Raw genomic sequence first — 23,298 nt, 5'->3', positions numbered from 1 at the left:
TCTTCATTGCTTTGGAGAGACATGCCAGTGATAATTGAATTGTTGAAATTTATAAACATTGCTGTCATAAGGCAACACCCAGATTCACAAAATGCACATCACAATCATCCTGTGTATGTATGAGTGAGCTCCACTGCATTTACCATGTACTCTCATGTTAGTTATTTCTGTACAATCTAGAGTTTCACTGGCTTCAAATTTAAATAATTAAAAAATGCACCTGTTCACAGTGTATGAGACACTGCGTCTGATGACATATCATCTCGTTCAACTTGCTGTCTGGATCCTGAGTGTCAGTGCAGTGGCATATTTCACATGGATTTTTGTAGAAATCCATACCTGGCTGTAGAAAATATAATGCAAAGTATAAGGTGATTTTACATGGAGGCCCACGAAGCAAATGTTTGATGACAGCGTGGGAAGGATGGTGGAATATACTCTGAAGAGTGCACCCTGAAAACATATTCAGTGTTCATATTCATAATTTCTTACCTTGTACTCGGTATCATTGAAGACACAGACACCTTTGGGTACTAGATTAAGAAATTGTAAACAATTATGATCACATCAAAGCCTTGTGTTCAGTTCTCTTGCAAGTCTTTCACACACTCATGCTAAATTTAGCCAAAATTTAATAAAACCTTCATGCAGAACTCACCACAGCGAGAAGAAGCGCAGCAACTATCATTTGAGTTGTCGATGAGCAACTCAAAACCTGGAGCACACTTCTTTGTTGTTGATGAACATTTTTTGGTGTCACATTCTATTGGTTAAAAAGTAAGATTTTTCCAGGGTTGGTAAGGGGAACCATAAAATAAAACCAAGACCATCAAAATACAATGACTGACTGACAACAGAGGATTATTTGTAACACTGAGGACATTATTGAGAACTGCTGTGGAACTGCTGTAAACAACAGACGTCACCACATTATACTAGTATGCAAAGTGGAAAACTTTGATTAAAGTGATCTTTTCAGAAACTATTACCGTGTTTATTCTACCTCTTTCTATTAAAACATAAGCCAGGATATGTAAGGGTGGTATCCTAAATCACTCACCACATGTCTGTCTCTCACAGCAGTCAACTGTGCTGTTCACCAACACCTCTCCCTCCTCGGTACAGGTAACTGGCTCTTGGGTGGCACATGCAAGAGGCTCACACTGGACACTCGAAGTATCCTCAACACAGACACACTGCTTACAGCCACTCTGCCAAGACTCACCAAGCTGTATGAATGATGGAACAAAAGTATTGTTTAAACAGCAATAAGTACATGGTGAGAATTATGGGGAGAGTAATGCAAGCGATGCAGCATACCTGTTTGGGCTCGCCATTAGGTCCAGTGCAGCCTACAACAATGTAACAATGAGCTTATATGCAGCACATTCATTCATTCACAAATAATTCGATTTTTATTCCCCCAATTAAATGCTCTTACATGCGTTGACACAGATGTCAGAGTTTGAACTGTACTGAGTCGTCCCCTCTGGGCAGAAGCATCCCTCAGTTAATCGATTACATTCCATGTTCTGTTCAGCTTTTTCTCCCTGGCATTGTGGTACAAACTTCTCATTGTATCTAGATAGTAACAGATGGAAATTTTAGAAGAAAGAAAAAAAAAAAGATAAATGATGAGTAAAATGCAGTGATTACACACATGTATTGTTAGGTTTTCTTTTTGTTGTTGTTTGGCATGCTATTAGCGTGCTTGTAAGGACAATAATGTCTGCTGTTCTGCTATTTTGGCTCAGACTGAAATATTTTAACTATTTTACTGATTGCCATTTAGTGTGCAAATGTTCATGGTCCCCTGATGATGAACAGTATTTACACCGGTGACCCTCTAACTTTTGCTTAATTAACTTCACACAATGTGGTCAGGATCAACTGTTGTCACTTTGGTACATGCTTGACAATCATTTATTTCTATAACATTACATTAAAAATGGGAATTTGTCCAATAGGACCAAATACCTGGAACGTTGGCATTCTCATTGTGAGCATGTTTGCATTCTGGTGTTAGCGTTAAACTGGCCTTGATAATTATAAACTGCTGACATTTAATCTGTGATATTGTATGAAAATAACCAAGCTTTTACCTTGCATTACAAGTTGGTACAACACGTGGCCCACAAGGCTTGTAGACCTTATTCTCTGGACATGTATATTCTGCAATAAGAGACAGTGGGTTTAAGTATAACAAACAAGATCAGGACATCTGAACATAACATTATGTGACTTCCACTGAAACAAGACCATCCTACCACACTGTCCATTTGTGTCTTTCCTCCAGTCCACACAGATCAATGCTTCAGCACACATCATGCTGTATATTTCCAGACTGGAACAACCCACAGTGGAATTTGACATGTGGCAGACATCAAAGTTACAGGCCTCATAGTAAGGCCCTGGTGGGACGAGTTTGTGGCATTTTTCAAACAACCTGAATGTCAAAAATGAAAGAAAGTAGCGTTAAGTGATCCTAAGTGAAATTGCAGAATTAAACTACACATTGTGCTCATGTTTATTCTGTAAATCCTTACTTGCTGGTTATAATGTTGCATATACTATCAGGTTTGCAGGGCATTTGTGTTGTTGTTGTTGTTGGTAGTGGTGGTGTCTGTGTTGGCTGCGGCTCACAATATGGTTTTTTCTTGTCATGTACTTGCCAGTCATATCCCATTTCAGAGCATGAGGGATGAATTTGGCCGTTTGGTAGTCTGCAGTCATTTTTCCTGTTATTGTCACAGGTACCTTGTAGAAATAGATATTAACATGACAGATATTACATCCCACATTTAGTTTATCATTTGGCAGTTAGATCTGGATATTACATGCATCCTTATATGCTTTTATCCAAGTTAATTCTGGCAAAACAACGATCATCTTACCACACTGTCCCTCTGTGTTGTTGTGGAAAAGGGAAAATGGCAATTCAATGCTGTACAGAAGTCCCTTGAATGACACAACTGCTTCAATTGCTGGGATTCTTAAAAGTGTCTCAATTCCTGAACTCGTGATGATGAAGTCTTCCTTCCTTTCGTATGTTGGGGACACCCGCTTCCCATTGACATACACCTAAACAATGGCAACATTGTAAGTCTTTCTAAACAGCTTTATTCATATAATCATATGTCATAGATCATCGTTGCATGTTTATACAGTATATTATATATTCTATATTTAAATATATTTAACTAGAATAAGCTATCATAGCTCATGTAGCCATAGTTACCAGGTTTATAGTCTTTGGGGATCTTTCCTGTGAGAGAATAATTTCATAGTCTTTGTAATACACAATCAAGGCTTTAGTACAGGTAACACCTCCAGTGCCACCATCACAGTTCTCATTGTCGATATGAATTGTGAAATTGTGTTTGGGAATGATCTCTTTGACCAGAACATATGTGCAGTTTTTCTGGAAGCTGTAGTATTGACCATCAAATGTCACATAATGAGGGTCTCCCCAGCCATTGCAAATACCTGTGAATATTAGATTGAGAAAACAATGCTTGTTACATCGGAGAAAACTGGATAGTATGTGTTTGGCTACACAAATGTGCAGCTGTGTGAAGATGCTGCTTGAATTTCAAAATGTTTTAATGTGTGCTTACATTTGCATTCATAGTGAAAACAGCAGCCCTCATCATCATAGATACGGGTTGGTTCATATTGATTTTCGCATACAGGCTTGGTCACCTTTTTACATTTTTTATGATCTGTGATTATTTTACCATCTTCACATATTGATATGGTGCAGTTGGATGAGTTCCATGACTCGCCATGCTGGAAATGGAAAAGTAGTGCTTTTAACAAAAAATGATGTATCTATAATTTTCATGAAATTCAGGGAACAAGGAAATCATTTTACTTAGCGATACTGGCAAGTTGATACAGGATAAGTTCTATGTCCATTAATGACATAAGTCACAAAGCAATGTTAAATATGTTTTTACGTTGCTCTGTTATTTGTGTGACTGGACCGCTGGAAGAACAGCGTCAGTATTAATTAAACTAACACCTTCAGAAATGCATTGACATTAAATAAAACAACAGTGGGTCTTTGTTCTAATGCATCCAAAGTGCATGATTAGTGAATCTCAATACCTTTCTAGGCGGGTTTAGAAATTCACAGTCTTTGGGAGGCTCCGATGTGGATGTTGTAATTGTACTGACTGTTGTTGAGCCACTTCGTGTTGTAGTAGCAGAGCTTAATGTAGTGGTGGAAGGTGTTGGTGGAGTAGTGGAGGGACATGGTCTGGCAAGCTTCTCAACATTGCAGGTTAGGTTACAATATGCAGTGAAACACCAGCCTTCTCCATCAGTCTTATTGTACATGAAACTACCTGCAAAGGGGAAAAGGAAATGCAGTTTAAAACTATAAAAAATGATATGAGGAAAAACCAACTTGAGTGATGTGTTTTTTGTGAATTCAAATTTGACCAAAATTGATATTACTGTAAAGTGGATGCTGCGTGGGGATTTGTGTTTGGATCTTGATTTACCCCACCATATCAAGACTTTTCTCCAATTAATGCATGTTTTTGGCCAGAACGTTAGTAGAGATAGAGTAAGGACTAAACTAACAAGTAACTAAACCAAGTCAACTTGGGGATATGCATGTACAAGCTGTGTGCGCATCACAATGTGCACTCTACGCCATCATCATCATTATTGTGATAGTATGAACAACAAACAAAGTGCACACACTGAGGATGTTGCTTACCAGGAGAAAAAATGTGATCCTTGTACTTGCAAAAACATAAAGTTGTACTGCCAGAAGTTGAAGACGGAGGAGATGAAGGAGTTGCAGTTGGTGTTTCTGTGGTAGCTCTCTTTGTGGTTGTGGAAGTTTCACCAGTGGTGGATGGTTTTTCTGTGGTTGTGGTTGTAGTGGGTTTTTCTGTGGTTGTGGTTGTAGTGGGTTTTTCTGTGGTTATGGTTGGAGTGGGTTTTTCTGTGGTTGTAGTGGTCTGTTCTGTGGTTGGAGTGGGTTTTTCTGTGGTTGTGGTTATGGTGGTGGTTGGAGTGGGTTTTTCTGTGATTGTGGTTGTAGTGGTCTGTTCGGTGGTTGGAGTGGGTTTTTCTGTGATTGTGGTTGTAGTGGTCTGTTCGGTGGTTGGAGTGGGTTTTTCTGTGGTTGTGGTTGTAGTGGGTTTTTCTGTGGTGGTTGTTATTGTTGTGCTGGTTGGTATTTTAGTGGTTGTTGTGGGAGTACACATGTCAACGCAACACCTCACTCGTATTTCATAGTCAAAACACTTTACATTATCTCTGTTATGACAAATGAGCCCGTCTGTTGGGCTGCATGTTACTTTTTGACCAAGTTGTGTCAAAGGTTTGTCTTTGTATTGGTTTGCCCTACATTCAATTTCCACAGGTTGAGTGCAAACACTTATATCCAGACCAGCAATCTTGTCTATGGTTTCATAATCTCCACCATTTGGGCCATAGGTTGGGTAATTTGTATTACTCCAGTCAGACCACTTACAAACATAGCAGTCTGTAGTGGGTCCTTCTGTAGTAGTCGTGGTGGTGGTTGTAGTGGGTTTTTCTGTGGTTATGGTTGGAGTGGGTTTTTCTGTGGTTGTAGTGGTCTGTTCTGTGGTTGGAGTGGCTTTTTCTGTGGTTGTGGTTATGGTGGTGGTTGGAGTGGGTTTTTCTGTGATTGTGGTTGTAGAGGTCTGTTCGGTGGTTGGAGTGGGTTTTTCTGTGATTGTGGTTGTAGTGGGTTTTTCTGTGGTTGTTGTTGGAGTGGGTTTTTCTGTGGTGGTGGTTGGAGTGGGTTTTTCTGTGGTTGTGGTTGTAGTGGGTTTTTCTGTGGTGGTTGTTATTGTTGTGCTGGTTGGTATTTTAGTGGTTGTTGTGGGAGTACACATGTCAACGCAACACCTCACTCGTATTTCATAGTCAAAACACTTTACATTATCTCTGTTATGACAAATGAGCCCGTCTGTTGGGCTGCATGTTACTTTTTGACCAAGTTGTGTCAAAGGTTTGTCTTTGTATTGGTTTGCCCTACATTCAATTTCCACAGGTTGAGTGCAAACACTTATATCCAGACCAGCAATCTTGTCTATGGTTTCATAATCTCCACCATTTGGGCCATAGGTTGGGTAATTTGTATTACTCCAGTCAGACCACTTACAAACATAGCAGTCTGTAGTGGGTCTTTCTGTGGTGGTAGTCGTGGTGGTGGTTGTAGTGGGTTTTTCTGTGGTTATGGTTGGAGTGGGTTTTTCTGTGGTTGTAGTGGTCTGTTCTGTGGTTGGAGTGGCTTTTTCTGTGGTTGTGGTTATGGTGGTGGTTGGAGTGGGTTTTTCTGTGATTGTGGTTGTAGTGGTCTGTTCGGTGGTTGGAGTGGGTTTTTCTGTGATTGTGGTTGTAGTGGTCTGTTCGGTGGTTGGAGTGGGTTTTTCTGTGATTGTGGTTGTAGTGGTCTGTTCTGTGGTTGGAGTGGGTTTTTCTGTGGTTATTGTTGGAGTGGGTTTTTCTGTGGTTGTTGTTGGAGTGGGTTTTTCTGTGGTGGTGGTTGGAGTGGGTTTTTCTGTGGTTGTGGTTGTAGTGGGTTTTTCTGTGGTGGTTGTTATTGTTGTGCTGGTTGGTATTTTAGTGGTTGTTGTGGGAGTACACATGTCAACGCAACACCTCACTCGTATTTCATAGTCAAAACACTTTACATTATCTCTGTTATGACAAATGAGCCCGTCTGTTGGGCTGCATGTTACTTTTTGACCAAGTTGTGTCAAAGGTTTGTCTTTGTATTGGTTTGCCCTACATTCAATTTCCACAGGTTGAGTGCAAACATTTATATCCAGACCAGCAATCTTGTCTATGGTTTCATAATCTCCACCATTTGGGCCATAGGTTGGGTAATTTGTATTACTCCAGTCAGACCACTTACAAACATAGCAGTCTGTAGTGGGTCTTTCTGTGGTGGTAGTCGTGGTGGTGGTTGTAGTGGGTTTTTCTGTGGTTATGGTTGGAGTGGGTTTTTCTGTGGTTGTAGTGGTCTGTTCTGTGGTTGGAGTGGCTTTTTCTGTGGTTGTGGTTGTGGTGGTGGTTGGAGTGGGTTTTTCTGTGATTGTGGTTGTAGTGGTCTGTTCGGTGGTTGGAGTGGGTTTTTCTGTGATCGTGGCTGTAGTGGTCTGTTCTGTGGTTGGAGTGGGTTTTTCTGTGATTGTGGTTGTAGTGGTCTGTTCTGTGGTTGGAGTGGGTTTTTCTGTGGTTATTGTTGGAGTGGGTTTTTCTGAGGTTGTTGTTGGAGTGGGTTTTTCTGTGGTGGTGGTGGTTGGAGTGGGTTTTTCTGTGGTTGTGGTTGTAGTGGGTTTTTCTGTGGTGGTTGTTATTGTTGTGCTGGTTGGTATTTTAGTGGTTGTTGTGGGAGTACACATGTCAACGCAACACCTCACTCGTATTTCATAGTCAAAACACTTTACATTATCTCTGTTATGACAAATGAGCCCGTCTGTTGGGCTGCATGTTACTTTTTGACCAAGTTGTGTCAAAGGTTTGTCTTTGTATTGGTTTGCCCTACATTCAATTTCCACAGGTTGAGTGCAAACATTTATATCCAGACCAGCAATCTTGTCTATGGTTTCATAATCTCCACCATTTGGGCCATAGGTTGGGTAATTTGTATTACTCCAGTCAGACCACTTACAAACATAGCAGTCTGTAGTGGGTCTTTCTGTGGTGGTAGTCGTGGTGGTGGTTGTAGTGGGTTTTTCTGTGGTTATGGTTGGAGTGGGTTTTTCTGTGGTTGTAGTGGTCTGTTCTGTGGTTGGAGTGGCTTTTTCTGTGGTTGTGGTTATGGTGGTGGTTGGAGTGGGTTTTTCTGTGATTGTGGTTGTAGTGGTCTGTTCGGTGGTTGGAGTGGGTTTTTCTGTGATTGTGGTTGTAGTGGTCTGTTCGGTGGTTGGAGTGGGTTTTTCTGTGATTGTGGTTGTGGTGGTCTGTTCTGTGGTTGTAGTGGGTTTTTCTGTGGTTATTGTTGGAGTGGGTTTTTCTGTGGTTGTTGTTGGAGTGGGTTTTTCTGTGGTGGTGGTTGGAGTGGGTTTTTCTGTGGTTGTGGTTGGAGTGGGTTTTTCTGTGGTGGTTGTTAATGTTGTGCTGGTTGGTATTTTAGTGGTTGTTGTGGGAGTGCACATGTCAACGCAACACCTCACTCGTATTTCATAGTCAAAACACTTTACATTATCTCTGTTATGACAAATGAGCCCGTCTGTTGGGCTGCATGTTACTTTTTGACCAAGTTGTGTCAAAGGTTTGTCTTTGTATTGGTTTGCCCTACATTCAATTTCCACAGGTTGAGTGCAAACACTTATATCCAGACCAGCAATCTTGTCTATGGTTTCATAATCTCCACCATTTGGGCCATAGGTTGGGTAATTTGTATTACTCCAGTCAGACCACTTACAAACATAGCAGTCTGTAGTGGGTCCTTCTGTGGTAGTCGTGGTGGTGGTTGTAGTGGGCTTTTCTGTGGTTATGGTTGGAGTGGGTTTTTCTGTGGTTGTAGTGGTCTGTTCTGTGGTTGGAGTGGGTTTTTCTGTGGTTGTGGTTATGGTGGTGGTTGGAGTGGGTTTTTCTGTGATTGTGGTTGTAGTGAGTCTTTCTGTGGTTGTAGTGGGTCTTTCTGTGATTGTGGTTGTAGTTGGTATTTCTGTGGTTGTTGTCGTGGTGCTAGGCTTTCCTGTGGGTTTTGTAGTTGTAATTTTATTTTGAGGTTTTGTACTTTGTGTTTTTGGAATCTCTGGATTTGTGACAACCTTAGGGCTTGTGGTGGTGCCATGAGTCGTAACAGTCGTGGACGTTTCAGTAAGAGTCGTCAATGTTTCTGTTATTGCTGTGGTTGTAGTGCTGGGTTTTTCTGTAGTTGTTCCTAAGGTACTGGACTCTTCTGTGGTTGTAGTAGGTTTTTCTGTGGTTGTGGTTATGGAGGTGGTTGTAGTGGGTTTTTCTGTGATTGTGGCTGTAGTGGTCTGTTCTGTGGTTGGAGTGGGTTTTTCTGTGATTGTGGTTGTAATGGTCTGTTCTGTGGTTGGAGTGGGTTTTTCTGTGGTTATTGTTGGAGTGAGTTTTTCTGAGGTTGTTGTTGGAGTGGGTTTTTCTGTGGTGGTGGTTGGAGTGGGTTTTTCTGTGGTGGTTGTGGTTGTAGTGGGTTTTTCTGTGGTGGTTGTTATTGTTGTGCTGGTTGGTATTTTAGTGGTTGTTGTGGGAGTACACATGTCAACGCAACACCTCACTCGTATTTCATAGTCAAAACACTTTACATTATCTCTGTTATGACAAATGAGCCCGTCTGTTGGGCTGCATGTTACTTTTTGACCAAGTTGTGTCAAAGGTTTGTCTTTGTATTGGTTTGCCCTGCATTCAATTTCCACAGGTTGAGTGCAAACATTTATATCCAGACCAGTAATCTTGTCTATGGTTTCATAATCTCCACCATTTGGGCCATAGGTTGGGTAATTTGTATTACTCCAGTCAGACCACTCACAAACATAGCAGTCTGTAGTGGGTCTTTCTGTGGTTGTGGTTATGGTGGTGGTTGGAGTGGGTCTTTCTGTGGTAGTGGGTTTTTCTGTGGTGGTTGTGGTGGTGGTTGTAGTGGGTTTTTCTGTGGTTATGGTTGCAGTGGGTTTTTCTGTGGTTATGGTAGGAGTGGGTTTTTCTGTGGTAGGAGTGGGTTTTTCTGTGATTGTGGTTGTAGTGGTCTGTTCTGTGGTTGTAGTGGGTTTTTCTGTGGTTATTGTTGGAGTGGGTTTTTCTGTGGTTGTTGTTGGAGTGGGTTTTTCTGTGGTGGTGGTTGGAGTGGGTTTTTCTGTGGTTGTGGTTGTAGTGGGTTTTTCTGTGGTGGTTGTTATTGTTGTGCTGGTTGGTATTTTAGTGGTTGTTGTGGGAGTACACATGTCAACGCAACACCTCACTCGTATTTCATAGTCAAAACACTTTACATTATCTCTGTTATGACAAATGAGCCCGTCTGTTGGGCTGCATGTTACTTTTTGACCAAGTTGTGTCAAAGGTTTGTCTTTGTATTGGTTTGCCCTACATTCAATTTCCACAGGTTGAGTGCAAACACTTATATCCAGACCAGCAATCTTGTCTATGGTTTCATAATCTCCACCATTTGGGCCATAGGTTGGGTAATTTGTATTACTCCAGTCAGACCACTTACAAACATAGCAGTCTGTAGTGGGTCCTTCTGTGGTAGTTGTGGTGGTGGTTGTAGTGGGTTTTTCTGTGGTTATGGTTGGAGTGGGTTTTTCTGTGGTTGTAGTGGTCTGTTCTGTGGTTGGAGTGGGTTTTTCTGTGGTTGTGGTTATGGTGGTGGTTGGAGTGGGTTTTTCTGTGATTGTGGTTGTAGTGGTCTGTTCGGTGGTTGGAGTGGGTTTTTCTGTGATTGTGGTTGTAGTGGTCTGTTCTGTGGTTGGAGTGGGTTTTTCTGTGGTTATTGTTGGAGTGGGGTTTTCTGTGGTTGTTGTTGGAGTGGGTTTTTCTGTGGTGGTGGTTGGAGTGGGTTTTTCTGTGGTTGTGGTTGTAGTGGGTTTTTCTGTGGTGGTTGTTATTGTTGTGCTGGTTGGTATTTTAGTGGTTGTTGTGGGAGTACACATGTCAACGCAACACCTCACTCGTATTTCATAGTCAAAACACTTTACATTATCTCTGTTATGACAAATGAGCCCGTCTGTTGGGCTGCATGTTACTTTTTGACCAAGTTGTGTCAAAGGTTTGTCTTTGTATTGGTTTGCCCTACATTCAATTTCCACAGGTTGAGTGCAAACACTTATATCCAGACCAGCAATCTTGTCTATGGTTTCATAATCTCCACCATTTGGGCCATAGGTTGGGTAATTTGTATTACTCCAGTCAGACCACTTACAAACATAGCAGTCTGTAGTGGGTCCTTCTGTGGTAGTCGTGGTGGTGGTTGTAGTGGGTTTTTCTGTGGTTATGGTTGGAGTGGGTTTTTCTGTGGTTGTAGTGGTCTGTTCTGTGGTTGGAGTGGGTTTTTCTGTGGTTGTGGTTATGGTGGTGGTTGGAGTGGGTTTTTCTGTGATTGTGGTTGTAGTGGTCTGTTCGGTGGTTGGAGTGGGTTTTTCTGTGATTGTGGTTGTAGTGGTCTGTTCGGTGGTTGGAGTGGGTTTTTCTGTGATTGTGGTTGTAGTGGTCTGTTCTGTGGTTGGAGTGGGTTTTTCTGTGGTTATTGTTGGAGTGGGTTTTTCTGTGGTTGTTGTTGGAGTGGGTTTTTCTGTGGTGGTGGTTGGAGTGGGTTTTTCTGTGGTTGTGGTTGTAGTGGGTTTTTCTGTGGTGGTTGTTATTGTTGTGCTGGTTGGTATTTTAGTGGTTGTTGTGGGAGTACACATGTCAACGCAACACCTCACTCGTATTTCATAGTCAAAACACTTTACATTATCTCTGTTATGACAAATGAGCCCGTCTGTTGGGCTGCATGTTACTTTTTGACCAAGTTGTGTCAAAGGTTTGTCTTTGTATTGGTTTGCCCTACATTCAATTTCCACAGGTTGAGTGCAAACACTTATATCCAGACCAGATATCTTGTCTATGGTTTCATAATCTCCACCATTTGGGCCATAGGTTGGGTAATTTGTATTACTCCAGTCAGACCACTTACAAACATAGCAGTCTGTAGTGGGTCCTTCTGTAGTAGTTGTGGTGGTGGTTGTAGTGGGTTTTTCTGTGGTTATGGTTGGAGTGGGTTTTTCTGTGGTTGTAGTGGTCTGTTCTGTGGTTGGAGTGGCTTTTACTGTGGTTGTGGTTATGGTGGTGGTTGGAGTGGGTTTTTCTGTGATTGTGGTTGTAGTGGTCTGTTCGGTGGTTGGAGTGGGTTTTTCTGTGATTGTGGTTGTAGTGGTCTGTTCTGTGGTTGGAGTGGGTTTTTCTGTGATTGTGGTTGTAGTGGTCTGTTCTGTGGTTGGAGTGGGTTTTTCTGTGGTTATTGTTGGAGTGGGTTTTTCTGTGGTTGTTGTTGGAGTGGGTTTTTCTGTGGTGGTGGTGGTGGTTGGAGTGGGTTTTTCTGTGGTTGTGGTTGTAGTGGGTTTTTCTGTGGTGGTTGTTATTGTTGTGCTGGTTGGTATTTTAGTGGTTGTTGTGGGAGTACACATGTCAACGCAACACCTCACTCGTATTTCATAGTCAAAACACTTTACATTATCTCTGTTATGACAAATGAGCCCGTCTGTTGGGCTGCATGTTACTTTTTGACCAAGTTGTGTCAATGGTTTGTCTTTGTATTGGTTTGCCCTACATTCAATTTCCACAGGTTGAGTGCAAACATTTATATCCAGACCAGTAATCTTGTCTATAGTTTCATAATCTCCACCATTTGGGCCATAGGTTGGGTAATTTGTATTACTCCAGTCAGACCACTTACAAACATAGCAGTCTGTAGTGGGTCTTTCTGTGGTAATGGTTGGAGTGGGTTTTTCTGTGGTTATAGTGGGTTTTTCTGTGATTGTGGTTGTAGTGGTCTGTTCTGAGGTTGGAGTGGGTTTTTCTGTGGTTGTGGTTATGGTGGTGGTTGTAGTGGGTTGTTCTGTAATTGTGGTTGTAGTGAGTTTTTCTGTGGTTGTGATTGTGGTTGTCGAGAGCTTTTCTGTGGTGGTGGTGGTGGTAGTGGTTGTCGTGGTGCTGGGTTTTCCTGTAGTTGTTCCTAATGTACTAGACTTTTCTGTGATTGTGGTTGTAGTAGGTTTTTCTGTGACTGTGGTTGTAGTGGGTGTTTCTGTGATGCAAATAGGATAAAAGGATAAATCATTAAGTCATCCAATTTCAACATTCATATAGGTTACTTGAAATTTCACTTGTATGATGTCTCTCATTCCTACCAGATGTGAAAGTAAAGGGTGTTGGAGTTGCTGTTGGAGTTGTTGGGCATGGTGCTATAATTCTGGTAATATTTCCATTTTCTCCACACTCCGCAGTGATACAGGTTCCATCCCCATCATGCGTGTCATACACCTTATCTCCATATTTGTATGTACGTCCTTTATAAAAACAAGTGCAAGCTGCAAAAAAGAGTTGCATGCATCACAGTGTTACATTGTGAATTCATAAATTGGTTTATAGAAGATTCAAAATAGGTCTTTTCTCTGGAGCGGAAAAGGATGCAAATGAGATCATGAATCAGTATGGGAATAAACAACATGATTCGATGATTAGCCCACTGAAGGCAAAATCTGCCCTATCACATTTGACTATGATAAGTCAGACACTCCTAATTGAGATATAGAACATTATGTATCACAATGAAAACCCTAATAATACTGTAATGTTATTTATAGGCCATTTTATAGCCATAATAGTGTTTTTGCTTCTTACCTTTGACATCAGGGCTGCACACCTTGACTGATGACAAACAAGAACTGTGAGATAAATGAAAGAAGAAATTTTAATCCTGAAAACATGCCTTAATTGTATGTCTTCCATGCATACATTATATTACATAATAAATATTTTCTACCTTAGCATACAGTAATTGTGTGATTTAAGTGTAGTTATTTTATCATTGACTTTTCCCACAATAGCAGCATTACTAAGGAAGTTTCTTACCAGTTTTGACAGTTTTCTGTTGAAGTCATGGCTTCCCCTTCTACATAATGCTTCCCTTCCTCATAGCAGCCACATTTCTTCTTTGGCACACACTTCATGGTTGATTCTTCCAAATAAGGTCTCTCAGATGGGCACCTTGGATAGCAACCTTTAGAATTTAAAATGTTATGGTGAACAGCAAAACCAGAAAGAAGAATGGGTGCTCACAAGATGTGTAACCTAGAACTTGTGTGCAACCTCTAGTGGTGAAATTGAAAGAAGAATCCATAACACATCGATGAGTACAAGAAAAGCACATTTCTGCTAAATTGTTCAAGAAGAAAAGAGCATGTGTGGTCAGTTATTTCTCTATTAATAATACTAGCCTAAATGATACATTTTACCTTCTAATGGTGGGATTTGATTGTAGCATGTTCCTAACTTATTTCTGCAAGTCCTCATGCAGGGTTTTCCACAAGGTTCGTAGTGCCATTCACACTCTCCATCAGGGTTGTAAAAATCACAGAACAGAGCTAATGGAACAAAGGAAATGGATTTTAATAAAGATTGTTTTTTCATAGTTAATGTAATTAATTCTACAGAGTCAGCCTTAATGGAGTGTCTGTTTTGGTCTGAGATGCTGGTTGTGTAGTGCGACACCTTGGGGCAGCGACACCTTTAATTGCCATTGTTAATGCTGACAGATCACATAATACATGAAATATTCATTGGTCTCCTAATAGAAACACAAACAAAAGACGCACGGCAAATTGTTGGAGTCCTCCATTTCACGCAGACTCCGGCCTTGTTACAGACTGCTGCGTAGGCCTCCACAGCTGAGCAGAAACACTCACAATCTCCCCCAGAATTGCAGGCACATGTGTCTCTCACACAGGCATCATAATAACTTTGGTGATCCACCTTTTTGAAGAGAACCATTTTAAATGCAAGTCGAAGCTTTTGCTCTCTAAAGCAGTTCAACATATGCTGTATGACTTTGCTTGGCAGTTTTCTTACCTTTGAATGACAGGCAGAAAAGACTTCACTCTTGATAATGCTGCAGTGTTTCAAAGCCCATGCTTGCCTGTGTGAGTACAGACTGCAGGCATTTTTTAGTTTGTTTGTATTGGGACAGCTTGGTGACACTTTCCAGCTGTTTCCGAACTCAAGGGCTTCTACCACAACTTCTTTGTTTCGGGAGGTGAAATCATTCTTGATGTTCCCATCGTAATTCCCACATAGGCCGCAAACTCTGCCCTGGAGTAAAATGATATCCAGCTGTCAAATAGTAACCTTATAAACATGTATCTAACTTGGTTACTTGTGTATCGTCTCACTTGCCTTGAAAGTAGAGCTGAGTTTGATCATCAGTGTTGTCTTCTTATTCCAGATGACAACAATACCATTCTTTGCCTCAACAACAAGATATAAACCCATGGTGGTGATGTGATAAGGTATGTCTACCCCTTTTTTTTGTTCAATTACTTTGATATTTTCTTCTGAAAGAACAATTTCTTTGTTCTGAAAGAAATAAAAAAAACATGCTCATTAGAAGTCCCATGAAATTATATTCAGTTCAATTATATTAATTATTCCATAATTACTTCAATTACATATACATAATGCCATGTACCCCTAAATAGAGTTTGACAACAGAGCAGATGCTGTCAGTTGTTCCACATGGGACGTTCTCAGTCAGGACCCTGAAGGTGCCGTTCATGTTGTCACCACAGTAATCCTGCAAGACATTGATACTAGTATGACAGACTGGTTTTCTGATCAATCACTGATATCATAGAGAAATATGTGCTATACCTGAGTGAATACGTAACCACAGTCTCCATTAAAGGAGAATTTCTTTTCATCAAACGTCATATAATGCCCTTCTCCGTATATGGTACAGATTCCATCACATTTGCGATCAGTGCATTTCCATTTTCTGCTTTTGCAGGTGCTATAATATAAAGGGTGCATTAATATCAGAGCATATTCTTTTCTCTCTCTTTCTCTTTTTTTAAGTGACTACAAAGAAGAACTGACACAGCACTACATCACAACGAGATACTGTGGGAAGGCTTACCAGGTGTTACAGTCCACAGTGACATTCTCACCAGAACTATAGGTTTGTCCATTATACAGGCAGGGACAGTCCTTCTCCTCAACACAGCCTCCTTTACCATCTGACAGCAGACCAGCAGGACATACACAGCCTGACATACATTCTGTATTGTCCTATACAATGTAAGAATAAAGTAGTTAATATGTGCTTCTATTGCTGTAGTCTACATGTATAAAATATTCAAGATATCATGTGCTAGTGCCATGTCCTTACACATTCTGTGTTCAGAGTCTGGCAGCTTTTCTGGCACTCTGATCTTTTGTCGCCTGGCTTTGCATTGGAGCAGCTGAAGAAAACCATTGGACTGGTGCATGCTAACAACAATTATACTGTGTTACAAAGGACATCACCATAAACTGTAGCTAGCTTGTTTTGCTACAAAAGGAATACTATGATGAGGTGAGTGCTGTGCACCTACTTTCTTTTTTGTGGCTTCCTGTACACCTTAATTTTCCACTATAGCAGGTGCTGAAATGCATGGAAAGACAAACAAGGTGGACAAATAGGAGAATTAAGTCGCTTCTTGATCATTTCTGCTGAGGTTCAAACAGTGAATTTTCCTTAGGCTATGCTCCCACTGATTTGATTGCAAAATCTGAATGCAGACAGTCTGGCAGTGCATAGGGGCTCAGACAGACCAGTGCAGGGTCACTCCAGAAGAAAGCTATGATAACACAAAGTGAACTTTCAGGATCTTCATCCTGTACACTGAACCGCTGTACTACTTTTTCAATTTGCCACAAATTGAAATAAAATGCATTGCTGTGAAAATGCATTTAACCCCCAATGAAATGAAAAGCACTGCAACAACAAATTCAAGCCTGTATCTCTTCTTACACTATAAGACCCAAAACTTAAGGCAAAGCCAATAAGGACTTCATACTTCATACATACAATGTACTGACTGAGTTCTGGGGTCTGGCCAACTTTTGCTAGGCTACTTGTTTTGATATTTTAATGCTACAACTGCCTCTTCAGTGGGGAATGAAACTTCAAAATAACATAAAACACTGTGATATAGTCTTCACTTTTAAAAGTGGGTGAAGTTGGCCCACAATTTACTCAGAGGACTGTGACCCCGTTGCGGGTGCCTAGGATGAAGGTTCATGTACCAGTGATGAACTGCAAACCTCCTGCCACGGAGCTTAGTTGCAACATATTTGCACTCTCCCTCTCATTTCCTGTTACCTGACTATCACCACTTGGCTTATAAAATGCCAAAAATATTACAAAAAAATATTATTTTGCTTAAATTTTACACGAGAATTTTCAAAAGAAATCCTTACCAAGTTTGTCCTTGGACCCTGACCTCTTGCTTGGGCCGCACCAGTTTGTCTCCAATGTAACAAGAGCATTGTGACGCTGACACACACTCCCCCTTCTCATTTAAGTAAGTTCCCTCAGCACAGCCACAGCCATCAAGTTGAGTAAATTCGACCTCACATGTTACGTCTGACTGACTAAGAGAGCGACAGGTTCGACCACAGCTTTTCATCTGGTAGTCATACACCATAGTAGTAGGGCAGCCAGTTGTGTCTGTTGAAAGGACAGACAGATCACATCCAGTTTGAATACTATGAACAAGTTTCGGTTTCGTATATTGCTCTTTTTTATAGATTGACTTTAACTTACTGCACATGACGCTCCTCCATCCTTTCAGAAAGACACCTTCAGCGGCACATGCATGGACATAGGATGATATGGCAGCACACATGCACTCCTCACTGTTTCCACAGGCACACGTATCATAATAACAAGACTGCAGAGGGAAGCAACAACAAGTTAAATGATTAGTTGAAATGTACAGTATATTTACACAAAGTTACACAAATGCATTAATATACATATACACTGGACTGTATACAAAAATAAATTGGTGCTTACAGCTTGATAGTTTTCTGGGTTTATTTCAGAATGGCACTGGGCAAAAATCCCAGCTGGGTCTGACAGCATGGAGCACCAGTGTGTGGCGTATTTCTCTAAAAAAAACAAAACAAACAACAACAGCAAATAATCGTGTTTACTGGTAGAGAGCTACGGAGAATGACATTAAAATACAGAGTATACTGTCTGTGACCTACCCTTGTCTACGCTCAAAGTGCAGGGGTCCCCTAGTGTGGTCGTCACATCAGGACAGCTTGCTTTGGTTTTCCATGTGTTGGCAAACGTCACAGCCGTTCCCTCGATCAGTCCATTTGTGGTTCTGAAGTCATCAGCTCCAACATCATTGAAATCTCCACAAAGGCCTGAAAAATAAAATAAAAACATTCTTTGACTTTACCCCCATTGAAGTCCCCCTTAATACTATCATCAAAAGTGGCCAAGATGTGAAACACACCTATGAGCTTTCCCTTATTAGACACACTGGCTTTGATGTAGACCTGCATGAGGGGTACGAGCTGGATTTCAAGGTGAAGCCCATAGGTGGTGCTGATAACAATGAAGAATGTTGATGGGCTGAAGACTGTTACATCATCTGTAAAGGAAAAATATCTGTGAGTAAAGAGACTGTTTTGCTTTACTCAACATACTGTCAACATATAAAAACACATCTACAATACAACAGGCCTCTCACCCATGGAAAAAGGCAGACGGGTGATCAATTTGTTATAAAAGACCTGTCCGTTGGCTTCTACTACTATCACCTGCAAGGGAAAAAAAATTACAAACATAACGATACATATTTGGAGGCATGAAATTGAATTAAGAATCATAGTATACTGTATAGTGCAATTTTACTGTTTGTTTTGGCAGTATCAGAGTGACTGCAGTCAGGCAAGTTGCTTTGTCAGATTTTTCACATTTGGCCAGTTCACCAACGACACCAAATGCCCCATTAGTTTCCTAAAGTCAAGAAGATTAAAATACATTTGATTACAAATGATTTGATGATTTAGATGGGCTTGTATGTAAATTTGTGTATGTGATTATTTTAATTATAATTATAATTTTTTACCTTGGTGAGAACATATGAGCAGTCTCCATGGAAAGTATATGTTTTGTCATCATAGGTAGAGATGTGGGAGCCGCCCAGTATGGAGCAGATACCAGGACAGTTCATATCCTTACAGCTCCACTCACCTTTAGTACAGGTGCTGTCAGCAGGGTTTAATTAGTTCGGGTTAGACAGGCCATCATAATAACACATGTAAATATAAATATGATAATGAGGATATGAAAGTTATTACCATTCATGACAGGCCCTGGAGTATGAGTGCCCTGGCTTGTATGACTTGTCATTGTGTAAGCAGAAGCACTGCTCAATAGCAATGCAACCACTTTGTGTAATGTCATCAAAGACAGTCCCTTATGAGAAATATAATGACACTTAAAGAAAGAGTAAAATGCTACTACAAAATATTTTGCATGTAATTTACCATCAGTAAAAAAAAAGACTACATAGCTTAGTGGCTTCATTTGCTCTCTCAATTAATAATTTGTACACAAACTAAAACATGACAAATTGTATTTGTAGGAAACTTCATACTTATAAAGTTGTTGCTAAAACTGCAATTTAGGCATGTAAATTCAACAATATGAACTCTAATTCTGCATATCAATCAACAGTAAAGAGCACAACTCACGTATTTCAAGGCCATTAGTAACTTAATATGAATTTAAATAATCTAGCAACAGGGAACCTACCGGGTGGACAGAAACATCCATCTATGCAGTGCTCCTCACATATTTGGCTTCTCTGAGGGTTGCTGCAGGTGTCAGTACAGGGACTACCACATTCTTGGTACTCCATGTTGAATGGGCATGTGCTTGCTGTTTAGCAAAAACAAAAAACAAACTGCACTTCAGAAACACTGATTTTGATACATAACTGCACTGGAACAATTCAAGCTTGACCATACATGTGTTCTCATTGCTGCTCTTACCACATAGTTGTTTGGTTTTCCATTGCTGCGGTTTGCCGCCTGTGTGAGCACACTGATGGGAGTACTCTGAGACAGTGGAACACAAGCATGAAGTGCTGTTGCTGTTACAATAACACAGGTCCTTTGCGCAGGCTTCGATGAAGGAGTCAGTGTCGATCAGGTTTTGACAGCTGAGGAAGGCAGGTCCCGTGAGCAGGTTCTTACATAGGTCTTTCTGTGGGTAAAAAAGATCTGATTATATTGCCTTTGTTGTCATTGTACAAAGTACAATAAAAAGAAAGTACTTCTGTAATGTACTCTGCCCTGTCTCGGGACCTGAAGGCTGAGTTGCGAGCTTCAAAAGAGACATCACCTCTCCAGTCATCCAAGGATTGAGGTTGGGCTATACCCGGATGTGTTTGTTGTTAAATTGTTCACATACCTGATTTGCACAGGACTTTGTAGATGTAGTGACTTCTTCACAATCTTCATTCGGACCATTGACTTTCCAAATCTCTCCATAATATTCAGGAGTAAGAGAATCCCCTGTAGAGAAAGAAAACACGTTTATTCCAAATGTAAAAATATTTTCTACAATTCAGTTGAGGCTCTGGAGTTTATTGTTTAGTATTCACCATTTTTGATGAATTCATTATGCTGGACCCCATTGAAGTCACCACACAGGCCACATGTCTGTCTCATGAATTTTGGATCCAGCTCAACCTTTAACCCATTGAAAAATACATTTGAATAAAGCACATAAATGAATGGTTAATATTACAAAATGTTAACTTGGTACCATCTTTACAAAGTTTGTTGCTATCTTTATTTTTGGTGTTCTATCATATCACACGAGAATATCTATCATCTAAAAGGACATGTCGTTCAGTTACACTTTTACATCAACACACAATGCGTCATGTTCAGTGCAGTCATAGACAGAGAGAATAGACTCAGTAAAAAGACACTGAATTTTCACAGTTATTGAATTATTACAGTCTGTTCTCTTGTCTCTTTAACAGCAGTAAAGTTATTTATTTCATTAGCTATAGGCTATAATATTAATCATCGTTTTCAGAGCTCAGTTTAAATATCAGATTAGCAGATGTTAAGACGAATCAACATACCCAGAGTGAGTCTTCTTCATTCCACATGATGACCAAACCCAGCTTTGCCTGGATTTTGACATGTGAGCCACTCCTTTCAAATGTAATGCCAGCTTGGCTGAATGGTACGGTGACACTAGAGGGGACCAGATAAATCATCATAATCAGAACATGTGACATTAAACATCACAGTTAACCAGTTATTGGCCAGTAATGAGAAGCCACATTATGAAAACACACTCACAGGACATCACCAACTTTGATGGAAGTGTTGGCTAATTCCACAGAAATCCCATCCAGCATCATAGTGACCCTCTTGATGGTGACGACCCCATCTATCTCCTGTCGCTGGAGTTGAACATTGAAACTCTCATAGCTACCTTCACACTGGGACACCAGGACGTAGTTGCAGGTGTAAGGAAGGTGGAAGAAATCTCCATCGAAAGTTTTGAAATGGTAGTTTCCCCATGTACTGCAGAGGGGATCCCTCACTCCTAGTTAGTGAAAAAAACATTTGCTGTTTAAATTACAAATGGAGTTTGAATTGTTACATTTCAAGATTCAACATTTACCTGTCATTACTGGCATGGTAGCTGATGATTGATCCATGACTTAAGGGAAAAGAGAGAGATTTTTTACAGTCAGTACATTTTCATACTGACAACTGACAAAAACAGACAGTATGCCCATGTAAAAAAAAAATCCAACAGTTGTATCAAATTGTCCAACATTGGAGACATTAATAAGGTTTTATTTAACTCCATCTCAGCAGAGGCTTTGATGTAATCATTTCTCTGCATGTCCCAGTCAGCGAACATACCAGAGGCAGCAGCACCTAGTCCAAGGCAGAGAGTGAGCCAGGGTATCACCCATTCAAGTGGCATCCTGGCTGTTTTCATGATCATTGCGTGGTCCCTGTCCTGAGATGAATAGTTGACCCAAATGATGCAACATGGTCACAGTGCCATATTTTATACCTTGCTGGGTGTTTGCAGTTTAGGAGGGGCAATAGGGACGATTTGGGCGTCAACTCTGGATGCTTGTGCTTCCACAAACACCACATAAATTTGCTTATGAAAACAAACCGTGTGTGTATGTTATAAAGCATCCAATCAATCATGTTCAGGTTTATAGCTCGATTATTTATTTTATTGTTATACAGTTTCAGTTACACCATTACTGTTTACTTTATTCATGTCCTGTTTCTAGAGAACCATATAAACAATAATCATGTATTTCACTCACTGATCCTTAGCATATGGTATGCCTCTCTATCGTAAAATAAATTCAGAAGTCACTTCTTCATTCACTGATCAAACATTTAACAAAGACTTAACAGACCAATCCAAATAAGCTACTGGAAGTCTAGCAGTCTGGCATGTCACTTTTTTTTTATCACCAGGTTGCATTCATTGCTCCTGACAAAACACAATGCAAAAACTGAACTCTGTTACCGATTTTATTCATTAATTTCAGACCACATACACATCAATATGACCATCCATGTTGCCTTTGAAATAAATATGACAGTTTGTCACATGTTTGGTAGGCTAAATGAATGTATCATGGGGCTGTGTGTAAAGTGGGCTACTGTATACTGATCACACCGTGGTTCACAGTTAGTCGCTACTCACTATTAGTTAATGGCAAGTTCTTCAGTAACTCCTAATCAAATTACTGAGGAACTAACTATTACTTAATCATTAGTTACCCTTTTTGTGTACCTTAGGATGAGGATGTGACTGTACAGTAGTACATTTTAATGGTATCTCTAATACAAATTCGGTAAGATTGCTCCTCAAATTTACTATAAGATAACTTTGTCCAAAGTGAATTTAGCCCTCTAAAACCGACCGTAGTTTGGTTAACCGAACGTTACATCGATGCTACGCTTGCACATGTTTTACAAAACATTAAATAACTTATGAACCATATATGATAGAGACGAGTTGTGAACATCATCTGAATCGTGGGATTTTTCGAATGGTGCCTCTATGACAACAAGGGACGATATAGGTTTATGCGTCATGTAACCACATGGTAAGGGAACAGAGCTAAACCGAGCTCAGACTGGCACGCTTTATCAGTGATCATATTTATCCCCAGTTTAATTTATGCTGGAAAAATGTTTTGTTTGGCTACACTGAATATGATAAAAAACTAAATTCTCAATTTTATATGATTAACTTGTTAAAGCAGATATCAGTGGAATGTTTTTGTTAATATAAGTCCTAAATAATCCTATTTTCCGTCAGCAATCACTTACATGAAGTATTTCAGCCTAAACACGAGTCTCTCCGTCACTCTGCTCTGCTGTAACCCGAGGAGAAAATTTTCCTTGTGGGATACAAGTGTTATCCAATGAGGGGAGAGAACGGCATGAAGGGCTGTGTGTGCAGCCAAGGGATGCGCGTGAATGTGGTGACGTAGCACGAGGACCAATTGATGCCTGACAAGGGCGGGGGCTGCTAACTCATGGTGCGTTCAAGGAAACTCGTACTTTGTGTTTTTCCTTCCTGTGAAGTCATACCAGTTCGATCTGGTACGAGTTCACGGGTCGGAAGTTACGAGTGGCCGTTATAGGGAACTTTCACAGACAACAGGACGGTAAAAACACGAGCTACGGGTTACCTGGAACGCTACCAAGTCGTAG

General features: G+C 40.5%; 4 protein-coding genes across 4 annotated transcripts; all 4 read right to left on the bottom strand.

Moving 5' to 3' along the window:
* Nucleotides 1-73: 73 nt before the first annotated feature.
* On the bottom strand, nt 74-4,865 carry LOC146985725 (intestinal mucin-like protein). Its single transcript, XM_085778928.1, has 14 exons — nt 4,730-4,865; nt 4,111-4,349; nt 3,618-3,789; nt 3,239-3,486; nt 2,895-3,081; nt 2,547-2,757; nt 2,268-2,446; nt 2,103-2,172; nt 1,442-1,581; nt 1,321-1,352; nt 1,061-1,229; nt 659-763; nt 493-533; nt 74-343 (listed from the first exon to the last, which is right to left on the bottom strand). Exons 2-14 carry the CDS (start codon nt 4,339-4,341, stop codon nt 200-202), a joined length of 1,929 nt encoding a protein of 642 aa, XP_085635054.1. The 5' UTR covers nt 4,342-4,349; nt 4,730-4,865; the 3' UTR covers nt 74-199.
* Nucleotides 4,866-5,014: 149 nt separating this feature from the next.
* Nucleotides 5,015-6,638, bottom strand: LOC146985724 (mucin-5AC-like). Its single transcript, XM_085780448.1, has 2 exons — nt 5,244-6,638; nt 5,015-5,041 (listed from the first exon to the last, which is right to left on the bottom strand). Exons 1-2 carry the CDS (start codon nt 6,636-6,638, stop codon nt 5,015-5,017), a joined length of 1,422 nt encoding a protein of 473 aa, XP_085636574.1.
* A 265-nt stretch (nt 6,639-6,903) lies between these two features.
* On the bottom strand, nt 6,904-9,914 carry LOC146985723 (uncharacterized). The gene is made up of 3 exons (XM_085780447.1): nt 8,839-9,914; nt 7,667-8,655; nt 6,904-7,199 (listed from the first exon to the last, which is right to left on the bottom strand). The coding sequence occupies exons 1-3, from the start codon at nt 9,912-9,914 to the stop codon at nt 6,904-6,906; spliced, it is 2,361 nt and encodes a 786-aa protein (XP_085636573.1).
* A 110-nt stretch (nt 9,915-10,024) lies between these two features.
* LOC146985722 (mucin-2-like) lies at nt 10,025-21,584 on the bottom strand. The gene is made up of 31 exons (XM_085780446.1): nt 21,466-21,584; nt 21,218-21,256; nt 20,890-21,139; nt 20,667-20,781; nt 20,175-20,262; nt 19,982-20,085; nt 19,561-19,774; nt 19,322-19,447; nt 18,865-18,982; nt 18,633-18,771; nt 18,398-18,520; nt 18,252-18,321; nt 18,015-18,152; nt 17,758-17,922; nt 17,561-17,655; nt 17,303-17,435; nt 16,963-17,212; nt 16,095-16,144; nt 15,890-15,990; nt 15,638-15,789; nt 15,373-15,511; nt 15,191-15,295; nt 14,899-15,078; nt 14,575-14,814; nt 14,322-14,478; nt 13,962-14,090; nt 13,579-13,726; nt 13,348-13,391; nt 12,855-13,034; nt 10,184-12,751; nt 10,025-10,053 (listed from the first exon to the last, which is right to left on the bottom strand). Exons 1-31 carry the CDS (start codon nt 21,548-21,550, stop codon nt 10,025-10,027), a joined length of 6,474 nt encoding a protein of 2,157 aa, XP_085636572.1. The 5' UTR covers nt 21,551-21,584.
* Nucleotides 21,585-23,298: the final 1,714 nt, after the last annotated feature.

The sequence above is a fragment of the Trachurus japonicus genome, chromosome 6 (genome assembly GCF_045865225.1).
Source record: "Trachurus japonicus isolate A0001 chromosome 6, Traja_1.0".
Lineage (NCBI taxonomy): Eukaryota > Metazoa > Chordata > Actinopteri > Carangiformes > Carangidae > Trachurus > Trachurus japonicus.
The sequence above is the reverse complement of the archived record's forward strand: the minus strand, read 5'-3'. Positions and strand labels throughout refer to the sequence as shown.